The sequence below is a fragment of the Leptopilina heterotoma genome, unplaced genomic scaffold (assembly GCF_015476425.1).
Source record: "Leptopilina heterotoma isolate Lh14 unplaced genomic scaffold, ASM1547642v1 Lhet_24, whole genome shotgun sequence".
Classification (NCBI taxonomy): Eukaryota; Metazoa; Arthropoda; class Insecta; order Hymenoptera; family Figitidae; genus Leptopilina; species Leptopilina heterotoma.
Genome location: NW_025110956.1, coordinates 4,530,200 through 4,549,810, shown reverse-complemented (window position 1 = coordinate 4,549,810; position 19,611 = coordinate 4,530,200). Strand labels below are relative to the sequence as shown.

General features: G+C 23.2%; 3 protein-coding genes across 3 annotated transcripts; 2 read left to right on the top strand and 1 right to left on the bottom strand.

Annotated features, from left to right (window-relative positions):
• Nucleotides 1–1,642: 1,642 nt before the first annotated feature.
• Nucleotides 1,643–6,449, top strand: LOC122502883 (MOB kinase activator-like 3). Its single transcript, XM_043613207.1, has 5 exons — nt 1,643–2,039; nt 2,187–2,337; nt 2,848–3,075; nt 3,202–3,317; nt 5,634–6,449. Exons 1-5 carry the CDS (start codon nt 1,995–1,997, stop codon nt 5,781–5,783), a joined length of 690 nt encoding a protein of 229 aa, XP_043469142.1. The 5' UTR covers nt 1,643–1,994; the 3' UTR covers nt 5,784–6,449.
• A 375-nt stretch (nt 6,450–6,824) lies between these two features.
• Nucleotides 6,825–13,754, bottom strand: LOC122502877 (mitochondrial-processing peptidase subunit beta). The gene is made up of 6 exons (XM_043613196.1): nt 13,660–13,754; nt 12,990–13,208; nt 12,388–12,773; nt 9,822–10,185; nt 9,218–9,472; nt 6,825–7,295 (listed from the first exon to the last, which is right to left on the bottom strand). Exons 1-6 carry the CDS (start codon nt 13,726–13,728, stop codon nt 7,155–7,157), a joined length of 1,434 nt encoding a protein of 477 aa, XP_043469131.1. The 5' UTR covers nt 13,729–13,754; the 3' UTR covers nt 6,825–7,154.
• Nucleotides 13,755–13,889: 135 nt separating this feature from the next.
• Nucleotides 13,890–19,134, top strand: LOC122502878 (charged multivesicular body protein 7). Its single transcript, XM_043613197.1, has 4 exons — nt 13,890–14,608; nt 16,346–17,135; nt 17,932–18,145; nt 18,872–19,134. The coding sequence occupies exons 1-4, from the start codon at nt 14,316–14,318 to the stop codon at nt 18,916–18,918; spliced, it is 1,344 nt and encodes a 447-aa protein (XP_043469132.1). The 5' UTR covers nt 13,890–14,315; the 3' UTR covers nt 18,919–19,134.
• The last annotated feature ends 477 nt before the right edge of the window (nt 19,135–19,611 follow it).

Genomic DNA, 19,611 nt, shown 5'->3' with positions numbered 1-19,611 from the left:
TAATAAAAAATTCTTCATAGAAATTCATTTATTTACATAAACTTTTCGGAAATTCAGAAGAGGAATTCAATTATTTTCAAAAATTGTAAAAAAATTTCTGGAAACAATTCAATTATTCTTAAAAGTTTTGATAGCAGCAGAGGAATTTAATCATTTCCAATATAATTTTAATAAAATTCTTCACACAAATTCAATTATTTGCAATACAAAAAAAAATTTTCTCGAAAAAATTGAGTTATTTTCAAAAATTTTTAGGTAAACTTCTGGATAAAATGTAATTATTATTCCCAAAACCTTTCAATAAAATAACAAAATTTTGCAAAAATTCTTTATTGTAAGAAATAAATTATTTTCAAAAATTTTAATAAAATTCTTGCCAAGAATTGAATTAGCTTCATAAATAATAAAACAATCTGCATAAATTCAATTATTTTCAAAAATTTTAGTAAAATTCTGAAAAAAATTCAATTATTAGGTATTGTTAATTAAATTTCAATGAAATTCATAAATCAAATTTTTAATTGCAATTATTAACAGAAACGATTATTTAAAAAAATTCAAAGAAATTGTTCAAAACAATTCAATTATTTTCATAAATAATAAAAAATTCTTCGCGAGAATTTAATTATTTTTATAACTAATACAATTCTTTGGAGGAATTCAATTACTTCCAATACAATTTTAATAAAAATTTTTTTCAAGATTCAATTATTTTTTTTTAATTTTTATAAAAATTCTTCTAAAGAATTCAATTATTTTCAAAAATTTTGATAAAGTTCTTCGAAAGAATTCAATTATTTTCATAAACAATAACATTCTTCTCAAAAATTGAATTATTTCTATAAATAATACAATTTTTCACAGGAATTAAATTATTTAAATGCAATTATAATTGATTTGCTCGAAAAAAATTGAACTATTTTTAAAAACTTACACAAAATTCTTCACAGAAATTCAATTATTTTCATAAATAACAAAATTCTTCAGATAATTTCAATTATTTTTAATATAAAATATTTTGATAAAATTCTTTGAAGGAATTCAATTATTTTCTAAATTTTTAATTAAATTTTTCGCAAGAATTCAATTATTATCAGTAGAATAATTTTAATTGAATTCCTTTGAAAAAATTGAAGTATTTTCAAAAACTTGCACAAAATTCTTTGCTGAAATTCAATTATTTTCATAAATAATATACTAAAATCCTTCACTGGAATTCAATTATTTTCAATGCAATTTTAATAAAAAAAACTAATTGATAATTAATATTTTTAATCAAAAACTAATTAATAATTAATATTTTTAATAAAAAGATAATTAATAATTCATATTTTTAATAAAAAGTTAATTAATAATTCATATTTTTTAATAAAAAAAACTAATTATAATAATTCATATTTTTATTTACCTATTTTATTTATTTATTCATAGACGGAACAAGCCTTTTCGTAGTTTTATTTTTAATAAAACACTAATTAATAAAATATCTTTGAAAATAATTTCTAATAAAAATGTTGGTAGTAAAAAATACGATAAAAAATGGTTTAAAAAATGGTTTGAAACTCATCCTGTACATCTGCAATCCGACTAACACCACTGATAAACCTATAGATGGCTTGTGTGTTTAACGGGTTGCATACACACTGATATTCTGATACACACACTTCTCGCGCTTCTCAACAAACTCACTGTCTCACTTGCCTAATTTCTAATAATTTTAAATGTTTTTCTGAATAAGTACATTTTGAATACCATCCTCCACTTTATTATCACTTGATTGATAAAGCGAATATCGAATTCTCAGATACGAGAAATTAAAAATTTTATATCGACGTGGACCTTCGGAAGAATCATTTCCTTTTATAACCTGTGCACTGAAACCTTGAATGGATCTTTTTTGGATGTTGACAAATGTTTTGTTGAAAAAACAAATGGCATAAATTTTGTTTTTATTAAACCATAAGCATCAAGTGTTATTTTTACAAATTAATAATATGGCCGCACTAAGTGGTTTCGTTGACTTCTTTCAAAAAGGAAAGGTAAGTGTGAAGAGAACAAAATTATTTTCAGAGCATGATAACATAACCTATATTGGAAAGAAAAATAATTTATGGTTTTATATTTTCAAGTTTTGTTTATATTTTATTCATTTTATTGTATGTTTTCAATTGAAATTCTTTCTCCAGACATTCAGACCGAAAAAGAGATTTGCCCATGGGACACTAAGATATTCTCTACATAAACAAGCACAAGCTTCTCTCAACTCAGGTATAAATTTACGCACTGTTGTTAAATTGCCACCTGGAGAGGATTTGAGTGATTGGATTGCTGTTCATGGTAAATATAAAAAAAGGCGTTTATTTTCGAAAATATTAAATTTTAATTGTCATTTTTATTATCTGCTTTTTTAAATTCTGATTTTTGGTTATTTTCTATAATCCTCAAGATCAAAACGTTCAAATGAACGAAATTTATTTTTTTCTCATTCAAATTAAAGTTTTATTAATTAATAATTTTGTGTTATTAGTGGAAAAAAATTTAAAATTTTAAAGTTTCTAAATATAAAATTTAAGTTTTTAATTTTTGTTGCAAGCAGTAATTTATGAAAATATTTTTAATAACAAATATTTCGTTTATTTGAACGTTCAAAACTTGAGGGTCATTATTTTCAATTTTTAATTCCGATCGAAGTTTAAATTTATTTTCGCCTTTTTATTACAAAATGTAATGTTTAATAAAAAAAAACTTATTTTCTTTATTATTATTTTATTTATTATAATTTATTTTATTATATTCTGTTATTGTATCTATTATAAATCTTTTATTATATTATAATATTCTCCACAGTGGTTGACTTTTTCAACAGAATAAATCTAATATACGGAACAGTTTCGGAATATTGTGATTCTGCGACATGTCCGACTATGAGTGGTGGAGCAAGATTTGAATATTTGTGGGCCGATGGAGAGAAATATAAAAAACCAACAGCCTTACCAGCTCCTCAATATGTTAATCTTTTAATGGACTGGACTGAGAATCAAATTAATAACGAGAATGTCTTCCCAGTATCGACTGGTAACATTATTCTCTTCTCTTTTGTTTTTTAATAATAATTTTTGTAATTTTAGATTTAAAATTCTAATTTACTTTAATTACTTACTTTGCTTATTTTTACTTTACTTTTATTCTTCTTTTTTTCAGATGTACCATTTCCGAAAACTTTTATTCCACTTTGTCGAAAAATCTTGACTCGCTTATTTCGAGTGTTCGTTCACGTTTATATTCATCATTTCGACCGAATAGTCGCAATTGGAGCGGTAATTTATTTCTTATTTTTACTTTTAGTATCACAGGGATCACAGACTGTTACCTTTTTACCTTTTTTCAATTTTGTCACCTATTTCCTTTTTTGTAAATTTTACAAATATCAATCAAAAGATTAGTTTTGTAAAAAATTTAAGTAATTTCGATTTCAATAAATTTTAATTTTAATTTCTTAAAATTTTCATCGATTAAAATCTATAATCCAAAGGTTCTGGATGAAATTTCTTTATTTCTTCTTTAAATTTAATTTTTATTACAATAATTTGCGTCCATATAAATAAAAGAAAATTAATTTTTAAAGTTTTTTAATGTAGAATTTAAATGATTGATTTTTATTGCAAGACAGTACTTAATTTTTTAAAGTATTTTTAATAAAAAATATGTTATTTATTTTCAATTTTGTAGATCAAAAATCTTAGTTGACTCTGGATTTTATTCGTCAAAGTTTTTAATCTTTGGATTTCCTATTCATTTTATCTTTAATTAATTTCAAATTGTATTTATTTAAACTTTTGAAAATTACTAAATTCTTTTCCGGGAATTTCATTAAAATTCTGTTGAAAAAGAATTGTTGAAGGTTACAAAATTTTTAATTTATTTATAAGACTAATAATTTTTATGAAAAAAATAGAAATAAATAAATTGGTGGATAATTATTATTAATCACCTATAAGAAATAAATAAAATTTCGACTAATTGAAATTTAGATTCTTTGAAATGCAGATCAAGTTTGTCCCTAAAGTTCTGAAAATACCGATTAACGAAAATTATTCCTTTTTTATTCAAAGTCGAATTCAAAATTTTTTTATTAACATCATTAAAATTTTTGAAAATAGTTAAATGCATTCGAAGAATTTTATTACAATTTTTGAAAATAATTCAATTTTTTCGTGAAGTTTTATTAAAAATGATGGAATTCTTGCGAAGAATTTTATGGAAAATTACTAAAATAATTGAAGTTTTTCGAGAAATTTAATTGAAATTGTATTGAAAATAATTTAAATCTTATAAAGAATTTTATGAAAATTTTTGAAAATAATTGAATTTCTTTGAATAATTTGATTATTTATGAAAATAATTGAATTTCTTTGAATAATTTGATTATTTATGAAAATAATTGAATTTCTTTGAATAATTTTATTACAACTTTTGAAAATAATTGAATTCTTTTGAGAAATTTTATTAAAATTGTATTGAATATAATTTAATTCTCTCGAAGAACTTTATTATTTATAAAAATAATTTAATTTTTCTGGAAAATTTATGAAAATATTTAAATTCTTTTAAAGAATTTCATCGAAGAATTTTATTAAAATTTTTGAAAATGATTGAATTCTTCAGGAGATTTTATTGAAATTTTATTGAAAATAATTTAAATTTTACAAAGAATTTTGAAAATAATTGTATCTCTCCGATTAGTTTTATTATCAATGAAAATAATTTAATTTCGGTGAAGAATTTTATTAAATTTTTTTTAAATAATTTAATTCTTTGGAGAAGTTTTATTAAAATTGTATTGAAAATATTGAATTGTTTTGAAGAATTCCATCGAAGAATTTTATAAAAACTGAAAAATTATTAAATTCTCGCGAAGAATCTCTGGGAAGAATTTTATGGAAAATTATTCAAATAATTGAATTCTCTCGAGAAATTTTATTAAAATTGTATTGAAAATAATTTAAATCTTATAAAGACTTTTATGAAAATTTTTGAAAATAGTTGTATTTCTCTGAATAATTTTATTATTTATGAAAATAATTGAATTCAACTGAAGGATTTTATTATTTATGGAAATAATTGAATTCAACTAAAGAATTTTATTATTTATGAAAATAATTTAATTCATTTGAGAAATTTTATTATTTAAGAAAATAATTGAATTTCGCTGAAGAATTTTATTAAAATAGTTTTAAATAATTGAATTCTTTTGAGAAATTTTATTAAAATTATATTGAAAATAATTGAATTGTTTTAAAGAATTTCATCGAAGAAATTAAATTAAAATTTTTGAAAATGATTGAATTCTTTTGAAAAATTTTATTGAAGAAAATAATTGAATTCTTTCGTGAAATTCTATTGAAATTACTTTGAAAATAAAAAATTGTCAATTCTATAAATAAATGTTAAACTTTTTCAATTATGAAAAATAAATTTTTTAATCTTGTCACCTATTTTTAGGAAATAATTCACTAATTTTATATTTTAGAAAGCAGTTTCACCAATTTATAAGAAAAAAAGGAACTGTGATCCCTGAACAATTTGATTGCTTTGAATAAAATGTAACAATTGTATTTATTTCTTTTTTTCAGGAGGCTCATGTAAACACATGCTACAAGCACTTTTACTACTTTGTCACAGAATTTGAATTGATAAATCACAAAGAATTAGAACCGTTGGCAGAAATGACATCGAAAGTGTGTAAAGACACTACAGATGCAACAACGACACATTCAAGATAGTTCACTTGAAATATTAATTGCTTATAATCATTGCTATCAAATTTATAATAATAATATTAATAATAGTAGTAATTGATTTTCTACTAGATTCGTATAATAATGGGAAAATATTATTATTCGAATGTCATTCGTACAATCCAATTACGACAATATATTGAGAGGAAAGAATTTCATTACATTTTACAAAGCATCTTAATTTATAAATGGAAAGTTTAGAATTTATATGTATATAAAAATTTCTTTGAATTTTTTTTTTCTCAGATATTTTACTCCATTAGGCATTAGATACAATATATATTGATCCGACTAAATAGTTGTTTTTATATAACTTTTATCAAGTACTTAATTGATTTTAATTGAATTAATTAATTGAATTACACTTCGAATCACGAATAATTGGTAAATTAATTAATTAATTGAATTTGGAATAAATATTTATACCAAGTAATATTTAGACGATAAAGTTGATGTAATAGACATTTTAGGTACTTTTGTAAGTCTCGAAAAAAGAATCAAATCTGATTTTTCTACAAAAATGAATTGTTTATAAATTCGCGCATAATATTGGTGTTATGAATAATTTTTTTTGTTAAATTTAGTAAGTACGATTTTTTTTGTAACAGTAAATGTTCTAGTCAACATTAAATCTGATTTATTTTAAACAAATTTTAAAAAGTGGTTTTTTTCCTTTTTTCCGGCAATTATTTTTGAAATGTTTTTCTATTTTTTCCTAAAGTTTCGAGTAGAAAAGGACGGTAATTATTTTTGAACATTAAAAAAATTGTAGGGAAAAATATTAGTTTGTTGCATAATTTTTAATAAACTCATTAATTGATTCATAATTTTGTCTACAGGTTTTCTCTCTTTTAGAAATAATGAGACAATTAAAGTAAATTAAATTCTCGTGTATTATTAATTTTAAATACAAAAACAGTTACGCAACAATCTAATACAATAAAGATTTCAACAAAAGGAAATTAAGAGAAGCGTTTTGATTTAATAAAGATGACAAAAGATTTTTGAATAAACAATTTAGTATTCTTTACGGATGAGTCAAGTTTATTAAATTAAAAAGCCAAAATACAATAGTGAAAAACAATGAAACTTTCGGTTTTTTTTACAACTCACATCGATATACAAAAAAAAAGAATAGACAATTTTATGGATTTTTTTTTAAACGAATGCTTTATATATGTTTATAACTTTGCTATTTTAAATGAACAATAGTAAAATTTATAAAATCATGATGTTTAAGTGAGAAAAAAAAAGAATCAATACACTCATGATTTATTGAAAAGTTTACTATTGAACAGTATTGAGTTTTCTTTTCTAAACTTATAATACATTTAGTGACTGTTGCTTTGAATTTATTTAAAGTCTTAACCAGTACATTGCTCCACTAATTAGATTATAATCAGGAACAGCTTCGACTGGTCCAATTGCCGCTACCGCTGGACAATGATTGTAGATATAATTCATTCCAACGTCTTGAATCGTTTTGGATGTGACACTCTGAAATTTATTAAAAAGAAAATATTTAATACAAATATTGGAAGAGACAGAAATTATTTTTTTGATTTATCAATTTTTCAATTTACTATTCTTTTTAATTTATTTCTTTTCATTTACTAATTACAGGCCTCGGATCGACTTTAACAAACAAAAAAAGTCGCTTTAGTAGATTTAAAATAGAAAAAAAGTCGAAAAAGTCGTTTATTTAGTTTAGTGTTATCACAGAAATTTTATTTTGTATTTCCCTGATTCTTCACTGATTTCTAAATCTTCTTTTTCTAAATTTACATTAAAACTTGTATAATTTTGATAAATAAATATTTAAATACTTCTTTTTTCTTTTTTCACAGGAAAAAAATTTTAAAAATTTCAATTTTTGAAATTTAATAATTTCCAAAAATTAAAACTATAGCCCTTCAAAAAATACAATTATTTTCTACAATTTTTAACTAAACTTCATCTCTAAATCAAGAATCTATATTAATTTTTAATAATTTTCCGAAAGTTCTTTGAGAATTCAATTATTTAATTACAAAAATTCAATTTTTTATAATAATTGAAACCGTCTACTTTTCTATTCAAAGATAATTAAGGTAGAATATTTTCAAAAATTTTAATAAAGAAAATCGTAAAATTAACTTTTTAAAAATATTTCTAAATAATTTTTGAAACAATAGTTTTACAATTACACACAAATTAAAAAATATCAAAAAATTGAAATTTGGTAAAATCTTTTAAAGAATAATTGAAATTTAGTAAAATCTTTGAAAACTAATTGAAATTTGATAAAATCTTTTTAAAAAATTAAATTTTTAAAAAATAATCAAATTTTTGAAAAATTTTAATTATAAATGATTTCTCAAAAATTCTAAAATAAATTTTTAAAAATTTTAATTTACTCTATTCGAAGGTAATTAAATCTTAAAAAATGATGAAAGAATTCTAAGAATTAGTTTTTTTTATAAATATTGCATTGTAATTTTTCGAAAATAATTGAAGAATTTTTGTATAATTTAAAAAAAAAATTTTTTTGAAGAATTTTAGTTAAAAATTTTGAATATAATTAATATTTTCTTGAAAATGTTAAAAATAATTCTAAAAAATTTTAATTTTATTATTTTGTATAAATGTATTTGAATTTTCAGAAATATTGAAAGTATGTAATTGAATTTAAAAAAATTAGAACGAAATAATTTAGAGAATTACTTTTTTCAAAACTATTTTAATATTATTTTTATAACCTAATTTTCATTAATTTTCATTTTCATTGAATTTACACTTGAAGATTATTTATTAAAATTTTTGAGAATTCAATTATTTCCAAAATTTTCAATTAAAATTCTTTAAAAGTTAATTTTTAAAAATTGTAATAAAATACTTGAAAAAAATGATTTGTTTTCAATTAAATTTTACAAAATTTCAATTATTCAAAATCTTTTTAATTGTATATTTCAAAAATTATTCCAAAATAAATTTTCAAAGATTTGTCTATAGTTATGCTTTTTGCAGTATAAAAATCGAAATAAGTTGCATTTTATACTAAAAATATGGTATTTTGTCTCAAAATTTGGAAGAAAAGTCGAAAAAGTCGCAATTTTTTAATATAAGTCGATAAAAGTCGCATTATTTGAAAATAGTCGAAAAAAGTCATAATATCCGAGCCCTGTAATTATTTCTAGTACTTTTTTTTATTTTTTATGCATTTAATACCAGGAAATATTCTTTTATTAATTACTATTTCAATTTTTTAAGCATTTTTAGTATATATTCTGAATTTTTTTGCAGTAAATAGAAAATATTCTCGTATTATAGTTAATTTTTTTTCTGTTTATTAATTGTTTTTCTCAATTTATTAATTATTTTTCCCATGTTTTCAATTTTTTGTTGGGCAGTAAATAGAAAATATTCTTTAAAAAAATTACCTCTATTCTCGCTTCCAATTCGTGTAGAGGAATTCTTCTCTCGTAACAGAGCATTTGCCTGCCGATATCTTCACAAATATTGGAAGTTCCGTCCAATTGAAGGAGCATATTTGTTTTCAAAATGTTCTTTGCACGGGTAACTTCCTTCTCCGTGACGGATGTGCAAATTCTCATCCACTCGTGTAAAACGGCAAATGTCATGTCCTCAGTTTGTTCGTTTTCGCACACGTAGTACATTCCCCATAGTCCAGTGTCCTGAAAAAAATTTTAGATAATTAATTTTATTTCTTGTTTATCAACTAAAGTGAAAGGAAAATTTAGTTTTAATCAGAAATTTTTAATTAAAATTTTCCAGTTTTTGAAAAATATTATTTCGAATATTGATAATTTAATTAAAAATTCTAGTTTTTAAAATATATTTTGAATATTGAAAATTTAATTAAAAATTCCAGTTTTTGAAAAATATTATTTCGAATATTGAAAATTTAATTAAAAATTCAAGTTTTTGAAAAGCGTTATTTCGAATAATCAAAATTTAATTAAAAATTTCAGTTTTTGAAGAATTCTTTTGAATAAGAAAAATTTAAATTTTCGAATAAAATACCTTGTAACAAGTATTGAAACTGTGGTAACTGTGGCACAAATTTTTCTCGGTGACTTTTCTTGCTAAATTACTGGCATTATTGCCACCGCCTCCTTGGCTACGATCCCAAGTACCAATAAGTGTATTAAACACCATTAGAGGAATGTTGTCGGGATTTGCCCAGCCCACACCTTGTACGGCAATGGCAACGTGAGCGAGTGGAACGGAATCGTCACGAACACGAATTTCCGATCCAGTGAAACGGCAATTATTCAAAAGTGTTGGAATCTCATCGTAATGAGGTCCAGTCATTTTACCAAAGTGCTTCTCAGCCAAGTCGACCAATTGCTGATGTTCGACACCACCTGCACCGGCGAGCACGAATCTAGAAACAACAATTTTTTTTTGCAATTAGAGAAAAAATTGAATTTTTGTATTTAGAGAAATTTGTTTAGTTTTTTTTTGTTTTATTTTCTTTATTTATATTTTTTAAAAAATATTTTTTTATTCAGGGTTGACACAAAAATTTAATTTTGTTTTTCCCTAAATTTTTTTCTGATTCGCAGACAAAATTTTTTTCCCAAAGACCCTAAAAAATCTTTTGATTTACTCTAAAAATGATTTTCAAAAATTTTAAATTCAATTTTTTTCGAAATTCAACAAATTATAAGAATATTATTACAAAACATGAAGAAATCAATAACTCCAAGTCTTCGACTTGGAGTGATCGATATCTTCAAGTTTTGTAATAATTAGGACGACCGAGTGATAAAATCATTATTTTACATTATAAGAATACATTAAAATAAATAATTATAAGAATACAGAAGAATATATTCTTCAAAATTATTTTTACCATTTCAATTCAATTGATATTTTTTTAGAATTTTTAACTAAAATTCTTCTTTAACTCAATTATTTTTAATAATTTTTGAAAAAGTTCTTTGAGATTTTTTCAATTAAAATTAAAAAAAAAAATTTATTCTACATAATTGTTAGTTAAAAGTATGAAAAATTCAAATTTACAAAGAATTTAATTTGAAATATTTTCAAAATTCAATTATTCCTAAAATTTCTGCTATAATGCTTTTAATATTTAATTATTATCTAAAATTGTAACTATAAAATTCAATTTTAAATCAATTTTTATTAGAAAAGTCTACAAAAATTCAATTATTTAAAAAAAATTGAATTCTTTCGACGAATTTTAATATAAAGTTTTTAAAAATAATTACATTTTTCGAGGAATTGATATAAAATTATATTAAAAATAATTTAAATCCTGCGAAGAATTTTATTATTTATAAAAATAATTGAATTATTGTAACGAATTTTATCAATTATGAAAATAATTGAATTCTTGTAATGAATTTTATTAAATTTTATTTTAAATAATTGAATTTCTATGAGAAATTTTATTATTTATAAAAATGATTTAATTCTTGAGGAGAATTTTATTAAAATATTTGAATTAATTCAAATCCTGCGAAGAGTTTTATTATTTTTGAAAATAATTGAAATTCTGCGACGAATTTGATTAATTATGAAAATAATCGAATTCTTGTAACGAATTTTATTAAATTTTTCTTAAATAGATAGAAAAATTTTAGTACAATTTTTAAAAATAATTTAATTATTGAGAAGAATTTTATTATTTTATTAAAATTTTTGAAAATAATTGAATTCCTCTGCTAAATTTTTTATTATTTATGAAGATAATTAAATTCTTGTCAAAAATTTTATCAAAATTTATGAAAATAAATTGAATTTCTTCGAAGAATTTTATGACAATTTTTAAAAATAATTGAATTTTATTAAAATTGTATTCAAAATAATTGAATTTTACAAAGAATTTCTTTCAAGCTTTTAAAATAATCCTGTCTATTAATAATTGCACTTAAAATTTAATTTTTTTGGAATTTTATTTAAATTTTTTTAAATTAATAGAATTCTTTTCAGACACAGATTTTCTAAGGATATCAAATTTTTTTTTGTCTCAATTTGATTTCCTAAAAAAATCTGTAGAATTTTATTAAAATTTTTGAAAATAACTAGATTCTTTTGAGACATTTTATAAAAACTTATTTAAACTAAGTGGAAATAATTGAATTCTTATAAAATATTTTATCAAAACTTGAAAATAATTGTGAATTGTTTAGATATTGAAAATCTTTGAATTGAGGAAAATTTTTGAAAATAATTGAAATTTTGCCAAGAAGTTTATTAAAATTTTTGAAAATAAATGAATTTCAAGGAAGAATTTTATTAGGAATTATAAAAATAATTGAAATTTTGACGAGAATTTAAAAAAATGTTTAAAGACAATTAAATTTCTTGGAAGAATTTTATGACTTTTGAAAATAATTGAATTTCGTTTTACTTTTTTTTGCTTGTATTTTTTATTTTATTTATTTTTTTATTTCTATTTTTTTGTTTTTCTTTTTTCACTTGTGTTTTCTTTTCTTTTTTTGTAACCTTTTTGTTTTACTATTTTTGTTTGTATTTTATTTAATTTTTGTATTTTTTAAAATATTTTTTCTCTTTTGTTTTTTTTTGTTTTGTCTTAAAAAAACAATTTTGCACTTACCTCGGTGGACCATAATGATTTTTAACGTACGACACGAGATCGTTTCTCGAAATTGATTTAATATTCTTGGTGGGTCCTAGAATTGTTCTTCCCAATGCAGTGCCTTGAAATGCAGTCGAATGTAAATGATCGAAAACAACTTCCTGTAAATTTGTCTCCACATCCTGCATTTCTCTGAGAATCACTCCTCGTTCTCTTTCAATTTCGGTTTCACCCAATTTTGAATTTTGAATAATATCACTCAAAATTTCCACCATTTTCGGAACGTCCTGCTTTAAACACCGGGCGTAGTAGACGGTTTGCTCTCTACCCGTGTAGGCATTCAAGTGAGCTCCCATATTTTCGATTTCCAATTCGAGATCGATTTGCGATCGTTTCGCTGTTCCCTGAAAGAAAGTAAAATAAAAAATTAAATTAAATATAAAATAAACTGAAATAAATAAATAAAAATTGGTGTAAAAAATAAAACTGAGTGTAAAAAAGAAAAATAGGCGTAAAAAATAAAAAAAAGGTGTAGAAAATAAAAATAGATTCAAAAAAAGGAAAAGAGGTGTAAAAAAGAAAAGGTAAAGACGAAGAAAAAGGAATTTGGTGCAACGTACTTTGAAGGACATGTGCTCCAGGAAGTGGGCAACTCCATTATTGTCGTCATTCTCGTAACGACTTCCAGCATCAATCCAAATTCCAACGGTGGCAGTCGCTGCTCCACTATCTTCACTAGCTACTCTCATTCCATTATTAAGGGTTGTTAATTTAGTCGGTGGTTGATTTATCAAAATTTGCTGCAGTGAGGCTTGCGACGATCTCCATCTCTTTGGAAACTTAAACGAAAACTTAAAATTAACACTTTCTCGACATGAGACGTTCAAGTATTTCCAAATTTTCCCCCTACTTAAAAAACTGAAATTAACATTTCAATTTTCCAAATATTAAATATAAGACCATTTTTTCCTATTAGAAGAAACAAGGTTAGGAAAAAATACGATTGATTTTGGAGTCAATAATAGAGGTTAGAAAATGTAACCGAACAAGAAAGAAATAAGTACGACAACTACAATTTTCCATGAGGGTGCAATTTCACCATAAGAAGTAAACACTACACAAAATTTTGTGTTTAAATAAAGAAATACGAATAAAAATTAATCACGTTACGTAAGGGAGGCTTTGATCGAAAGAAAACGAACTGTCAAAAAAAAGTTCGCAATAAAAATCAAATAAAAATGTATTTTAATCTGTAGGAATCAAGTAATTGCGAATTGGTATAATTCTTACCTGGATGAGACCATTTTTATCCGAATAAGACCGCAAAACGGTGCCAAACCTCAATAAACGAGTCGCCATTTTTCCTGGGAAGAATAGCAGACAATTTTGACGTGAACTTGTAATATTGCGCTTGCGTCGATAAACGATTTTTATTGGTTTACAAAAGGCGCGCGCGGATTTTGAATGTTTTTCTATTTTCAAATTTCCCGCCTCAAAATCTAGATTTTGCGCAAGCGTACAAAGCCGTGAGTTTGCGAAATGAGTTGTAGTTGAAAAATTAAAAACATTGCAAGGATTGCAAGAAAAAACAACAAAATAGGATAAAGTAGTGATAATTCCCTTTTTTAATCTCCCAGAATGCTTTTCTATAGTTTTATCAGTCAATTTTACAATATCAACACTTGATTCGTTTTAAAATACATATTTTTGTTATATAGTTCTGTTGGTTCTGTTTGTGTGTGTTTTCCTAACCTAAAAAGAAACGTCAACATTATAAATAACACGCAAATATATTATTCAAAGTGGATAATATGCCTGTATTTGAATACTAAAAGTGAATTGTTTAACTTTTAGTGAAAATATATAAAGACGTATTTTTCTATTTGAAATTTGATATTTTTTTATCGAAACATTTCGTTGAGTGAGTTATTATTTTGCTGACGAGAATGGCATCGAAGGACAACAATTCTCCTAATAATCTTCCTCCCTTACCTGATGATAAATTGCCAGAATGTTGGAAACAAGACGACAGGATGAATTCCCTGTTTGCTGACTTTAGAAATCGTTCTGTGAATCCTCAAGATTGGAGTTCAAAATACAAATTCTGGCATGAAGTAATTTTGGAGCTACTGGATTTTTCCAAAAGTTGTTGTTTTAGTGTTTCTGATTTGAATATTGCTTTTAAAAGAAATGGACGTGTTCCAGTGTGTTTACCTACTGTTATTCAGGAGATGTTCAGGTAATTATATTTTTAACTGCTTATATTATTATCTTTATAAATTTTATATTTTAATTATTTTAACTGGCAAATGTTGCAAGTGCCAGCGAACGATACTCAGTTTTTGGTTTTTTATTATTGTAAATTACAAAATTTTTTATTTTCAGATGTCAACTTCAATTTTTCAATAATTTCAAATTCGAATTTCAAAATTTTACTAAAATTGTTCAAAACGAAACAATTGTTTTCAATACGATATTAATAAAATTTTTCGACAAAACTCAATTATTACGCTGTGTCTATTTCGCCCGCAAACGGGCGAAATAAGAGTGATGAATTATTTCGCCCGTCATTGAAAATACGTAGGTAGGGGACAACTGGCGAAATAAGAGAGATGAATTATTTCGCCCGTCATGAAAAATTAGTAAGTAGGGGGAAACGGGCGAAATAAGAATAGTAAATTATTTCGCCCATCATGAAAAATAAGTAAAAATATGTAAAACGGGCGAAGTAGCAATGACACATTGCTTCGCCCGTTTTTGGTTTTTTAATTAATTTTAATGGGAAAAAGGTTAGCTTGTCACTTGTATATTTTTGTGAAGATTGAATTAAAAACTTAAAAAGTTGTGAATTTTTATAATAATTCACAAAGTTTCTTTATTTATCAATATTTTTGGTGCTCATTAGTAATTTTCTACATAATATTTTATAAAATAAACTAGATTATGTATTTTAATATTTTTTCTACCTATCTATGTAGACTAAAAACATTAATTTTTAGAAAATTCTTATTATTTTTGTTCAAATCAGTTCAAAAGTATATTAACTCAGATTTGGAAAATAAGTTTTATGATACTATTTTTGAAAGAAAAATTTAGAAATAATTTTATTTTTTTTTATTTTGATTGACAAAAACATTTTTTTTTAAAGAAAGTGTGAAAGTGTGAAATTCATTTTAAAACTTAAATAAAGAAACTGTACTTTTTTTAAAAATGAGCTACACATAATTATTTGAATTTGGTGTGAAGGTTACTAACCTGACTTGAACACACTTCTTTTCATTTCTGTCATTCACCTTAAAAATTTAAAATTTTTCAATGATATTATAGGAATAACTATATAACGGGCGAAATAATTCATTGCTCTTATTTCGCCCGTTGTCCCCCACCTACGTATTTTTAGTGACGGGCGAAATAATTCATCACTCTTATTTCGCCCGTTTACGGGCGAAATAGACACAGCGCAATTATTAATATTAAAATAAATCTTGATGAAATATATTATAAATCTTGATGAAATTCTTCGCTGATATTCAATTATTTTTAAGAAATTATAATAAAATTCCACGCAAAAATGTTATTACTTTCAAAAATAGTAAAATTTTTCAGAGAAATTCAATTATTTTCTATATAATTTTGATAAAAATTTTCGAAAGAATTCAATTATTTTTAATAAATTTTCTTGCAATTCTTCGTAGAAATTTAATTATTTTCAAAAATTTAAATTAATTTTTTAATTCTACATAGAACAAGAAATTAAAATGAATAAAATCCAATTTTTCATAGAAAATAAATGAAACAATAAAACTGTTTTTTGCATTTGTTTCTCTACAATAAGTATCAGTTTTTATTTGTTTTTTCTACCTAACAATTTTTATAGGTATTTTAGAATATTAAATTAATTTTTACAAATTAAATTACGATTTTCGATTCCAAACAAACTTTTATTAATTAATTATTTCGCTAATCTTTATTTTAGGACTGGAGAAATTATTTTGGAGCAGGATTTCGTGAAGGAACCCTCGAGTACGTGGACAGGTTGGGCAGTCGATGTGTTCGTTAAAAAACCCCTCGTTTGGTCATTCTCGAAAGCAAAAAATTACGTTTCCGAAGAAGTCATAAATGTTCATACAAAATATATTCATTTGCCAACAGTGAAAGATTTGGCCGAAATTATTCTCTCAACAATTGACCACGCTGACAATAATCAAGAAAATAATTTAATTCCACTGTCAGAAATTGTTGAGAATTGTATGAGAAAAACAGAAAACAAACTCATCACCGAGAAGAATATTCGATTCGCTCTAATTTGGCTGAGAAATACAAGAAAAGCGGCACTCAAGGGAAATTGCTTAGATTTAAAAGCTGATTTACTGGTGAAGATATCGGCGCACGGTGTGAAAAATATATCTGAGGTCGAGGAAGGTGTTTATAAATTGAAAAAACAAGAGAGTATGCTTATAAAGAATATTGAAGTTTTGGAATTGGAGAAACGTGCGTGTGTGGAGAAGGCGAAGAGTTACGTCTCCACGGAATTTAGACACGCCGCGAAGAATTGTTTGAGAAAAAAACATGAAATCGAGAAATGCATTGAAAAACGTGGTGCTTCATTGAGAAATGTACAGACGCTATTGTCACGAATTCACGATGCACACTCGGATGCAGAAGTACTGGATGTTTATAAAGTCGGTTGTAATATTCTCAAGAAATTCGAGGAAACTGGTTTGACTGAGGATAATGTTCGCGATACGATGGATAATCTTTCTGATGTATGTTCAATTCGTGGGAAATTTAATTTTATATTTTCGGTTATAATTTCGTATTTTAGAAGAAAAAGACAAATTTTAAATTTATTTAGGCGAAAGGATACAGAATTTATTTTTCTAATATTTTAAACAATTAAAAGTTGCTTTTGAATAAGAATTCAATTTTTTTTTCGTGAATAAGAAATCGAAATAACTTTCTTTCTAAAAATTGTTCAAAATAATTATTGATTTAGAGAAAAATTTTAATTAAAAAATCGATGTTTGGAAGAGTTGTAGATACGTTTGGAAAAGTTTCGAAAAGTTTAAAATTGAATCTTTTCAATTTTCTAATATAAAATTTTATAAAATTAATTGAAAAGTTTTCAAATAATCGCAATTTTATAAAATTAGATTGAAAATAATGGAATTTTAAATATTATTTTGAATCATGAATTCTTTTTTGAATAATTCAATTTTCATTGAATTTTTGCAAAATTATTAAAAAATAATTTATTTAGAAAAGAATTTTATTTAAAAATTCCAGAAAATAATTGAATATTGAAAGATTTATAGTAGAAATTTTTAGAAATAATTAAATTTCAAAAGAATTTTAATTGAAATTTTTGAAATAACTTTAAATTGTTTAAAATGTTGAAAATTAAAATCTTTGGTAGAATTTAAAATTTAATTTGCCTATTTCTTTTGAAGAAATTATAAAATTGATAAACTTTTCCTCCGATTATTTGTCGGATTCTTCTTTAACAATATTTTTAGATTTTAGAAAATGTTTTTATATTTATAAAAAATGTTTTTATTTTAGGTTTTGGAAGAAATGAAAGATGTTCAGTCAGTTTTGGCAGAACCGTCTCTTCGTGATAATGAATCCGACACAAGTCTTGAGAAAGAATTGGAAGATTTACTAAACTCCTCGTTTGGTGATACGGAAAAAGAGAAGAGTTTCGAAGCAAAAGATACATCTATCAATGCTCCTGATTTGAAAGACCTGCCTGATTTATCAAGTCTGAATCTATTAGGTAATTTTTTCAACAAAATTTCCTTTAAAGAAATTATAAATTTACAGGGTGGCCACAATTTTGGGAAATCAGGGAATTCAGGAAAAAGATAAAAAAAAGTAAAATTTTTTAGAGAAATCAAGGAAAGGTCAGGGAATTTTATCAAAATGTTCCAAATATTCAAATAAACGAAATTAATTTTTTTTCCTTCTAATTAAATTTTTGATAATACGGAAAAAAATATTTACTTGTAATTCTCGCATTAATGAGAAAATTCCGGTTTTTTCTAGTTCAACGATTTTCGAAAATATTTAAAATATTCTTATCGATTTTCTTTATTCGCATTAAAAATTTTGAGATCACTACGAGTTCTAAAATAAAGTCCTAAAAATTTTTGACAATAATTGAACTTTAGAGAAAATGTAATTGAATCTATTTCAAATAGAAATTAAAATAAATTGAAGAATTAATAATTTATGTTTAATAGTTTATGTACAAGTTCGGAATGTTGAAATTAATGAAACTTTTTGCCAATATAAATATTTTAAACAATTACTGACTGTAATAAAAAAACAACTAAAAAATTGTGTATCTAATAGCTTTTAGAATTTTTTTGAGTTTTTTAGCTTTGAGAGATATTCTTTAGGATTAGAAAAATTATGTCAGGAAATTAGGAGAAAAAATCAAATTTTTGTGGCAACCCTAATTTAGAAAAAATTAAATTAATTTACTTTTAACAATTTTCAGATTTGCCAGCCCCAAAAAAGCCAACTCAATTATTACCTACTGTGTAGAAAATAAAGTACAGAATAATTACAAAAAAAGTGGTGTATTGTAAGTAAATTAAATTATTTTTTTTTCTAAATTTATTAACTACAGAAAAAACGGACTGTTTATTCTTAATACCAATCGAACATATTATTTATAGAATTTTTTTAACAGAAAATAGTCAAAGTGTGTATATACATTCTGTGATTGTGTATTAAAGTAAATAAGATATGAAAAGAATAAATAATTTCTTGTTTTTGCAAAAATTGATAAAAAAAACTACTTTAAAATTTTTTTCAACTTCTCTTTAAATTCTTTTTAAATTCTCTTTCAATTTTTTTCCATTCTTTTTAGATTCTCTTTAAATTCTTTTTAAATTTTCTTTCAAATTTTTTTCAATTCTTTTTAGATTCCCTTTAAATTCTTTTTATGTTCTCTTTCGATTCTTTTTTATTCTCTTTAAATTATTTTTTTATTCTCTCTAAATTCTTTTGAGATTCTCTTTGAATTCTTTTTAGATTCTCTTTGAATTCTTTTAAAATTCTTTTTAAAATTCTTTTTAAATTCACTTTCAATTTTTTTTCAATTCTCTTTAAATTCTATTTATATTCTCTTTTAATTCTTTTTTGATTCTCTTTAAATTATTTTTTGATCCTCTCTAAATTCTTTTTATATTCTCTTTCGATTCTTTTTTTATTCTCTTTAAATTATTTTTTGAT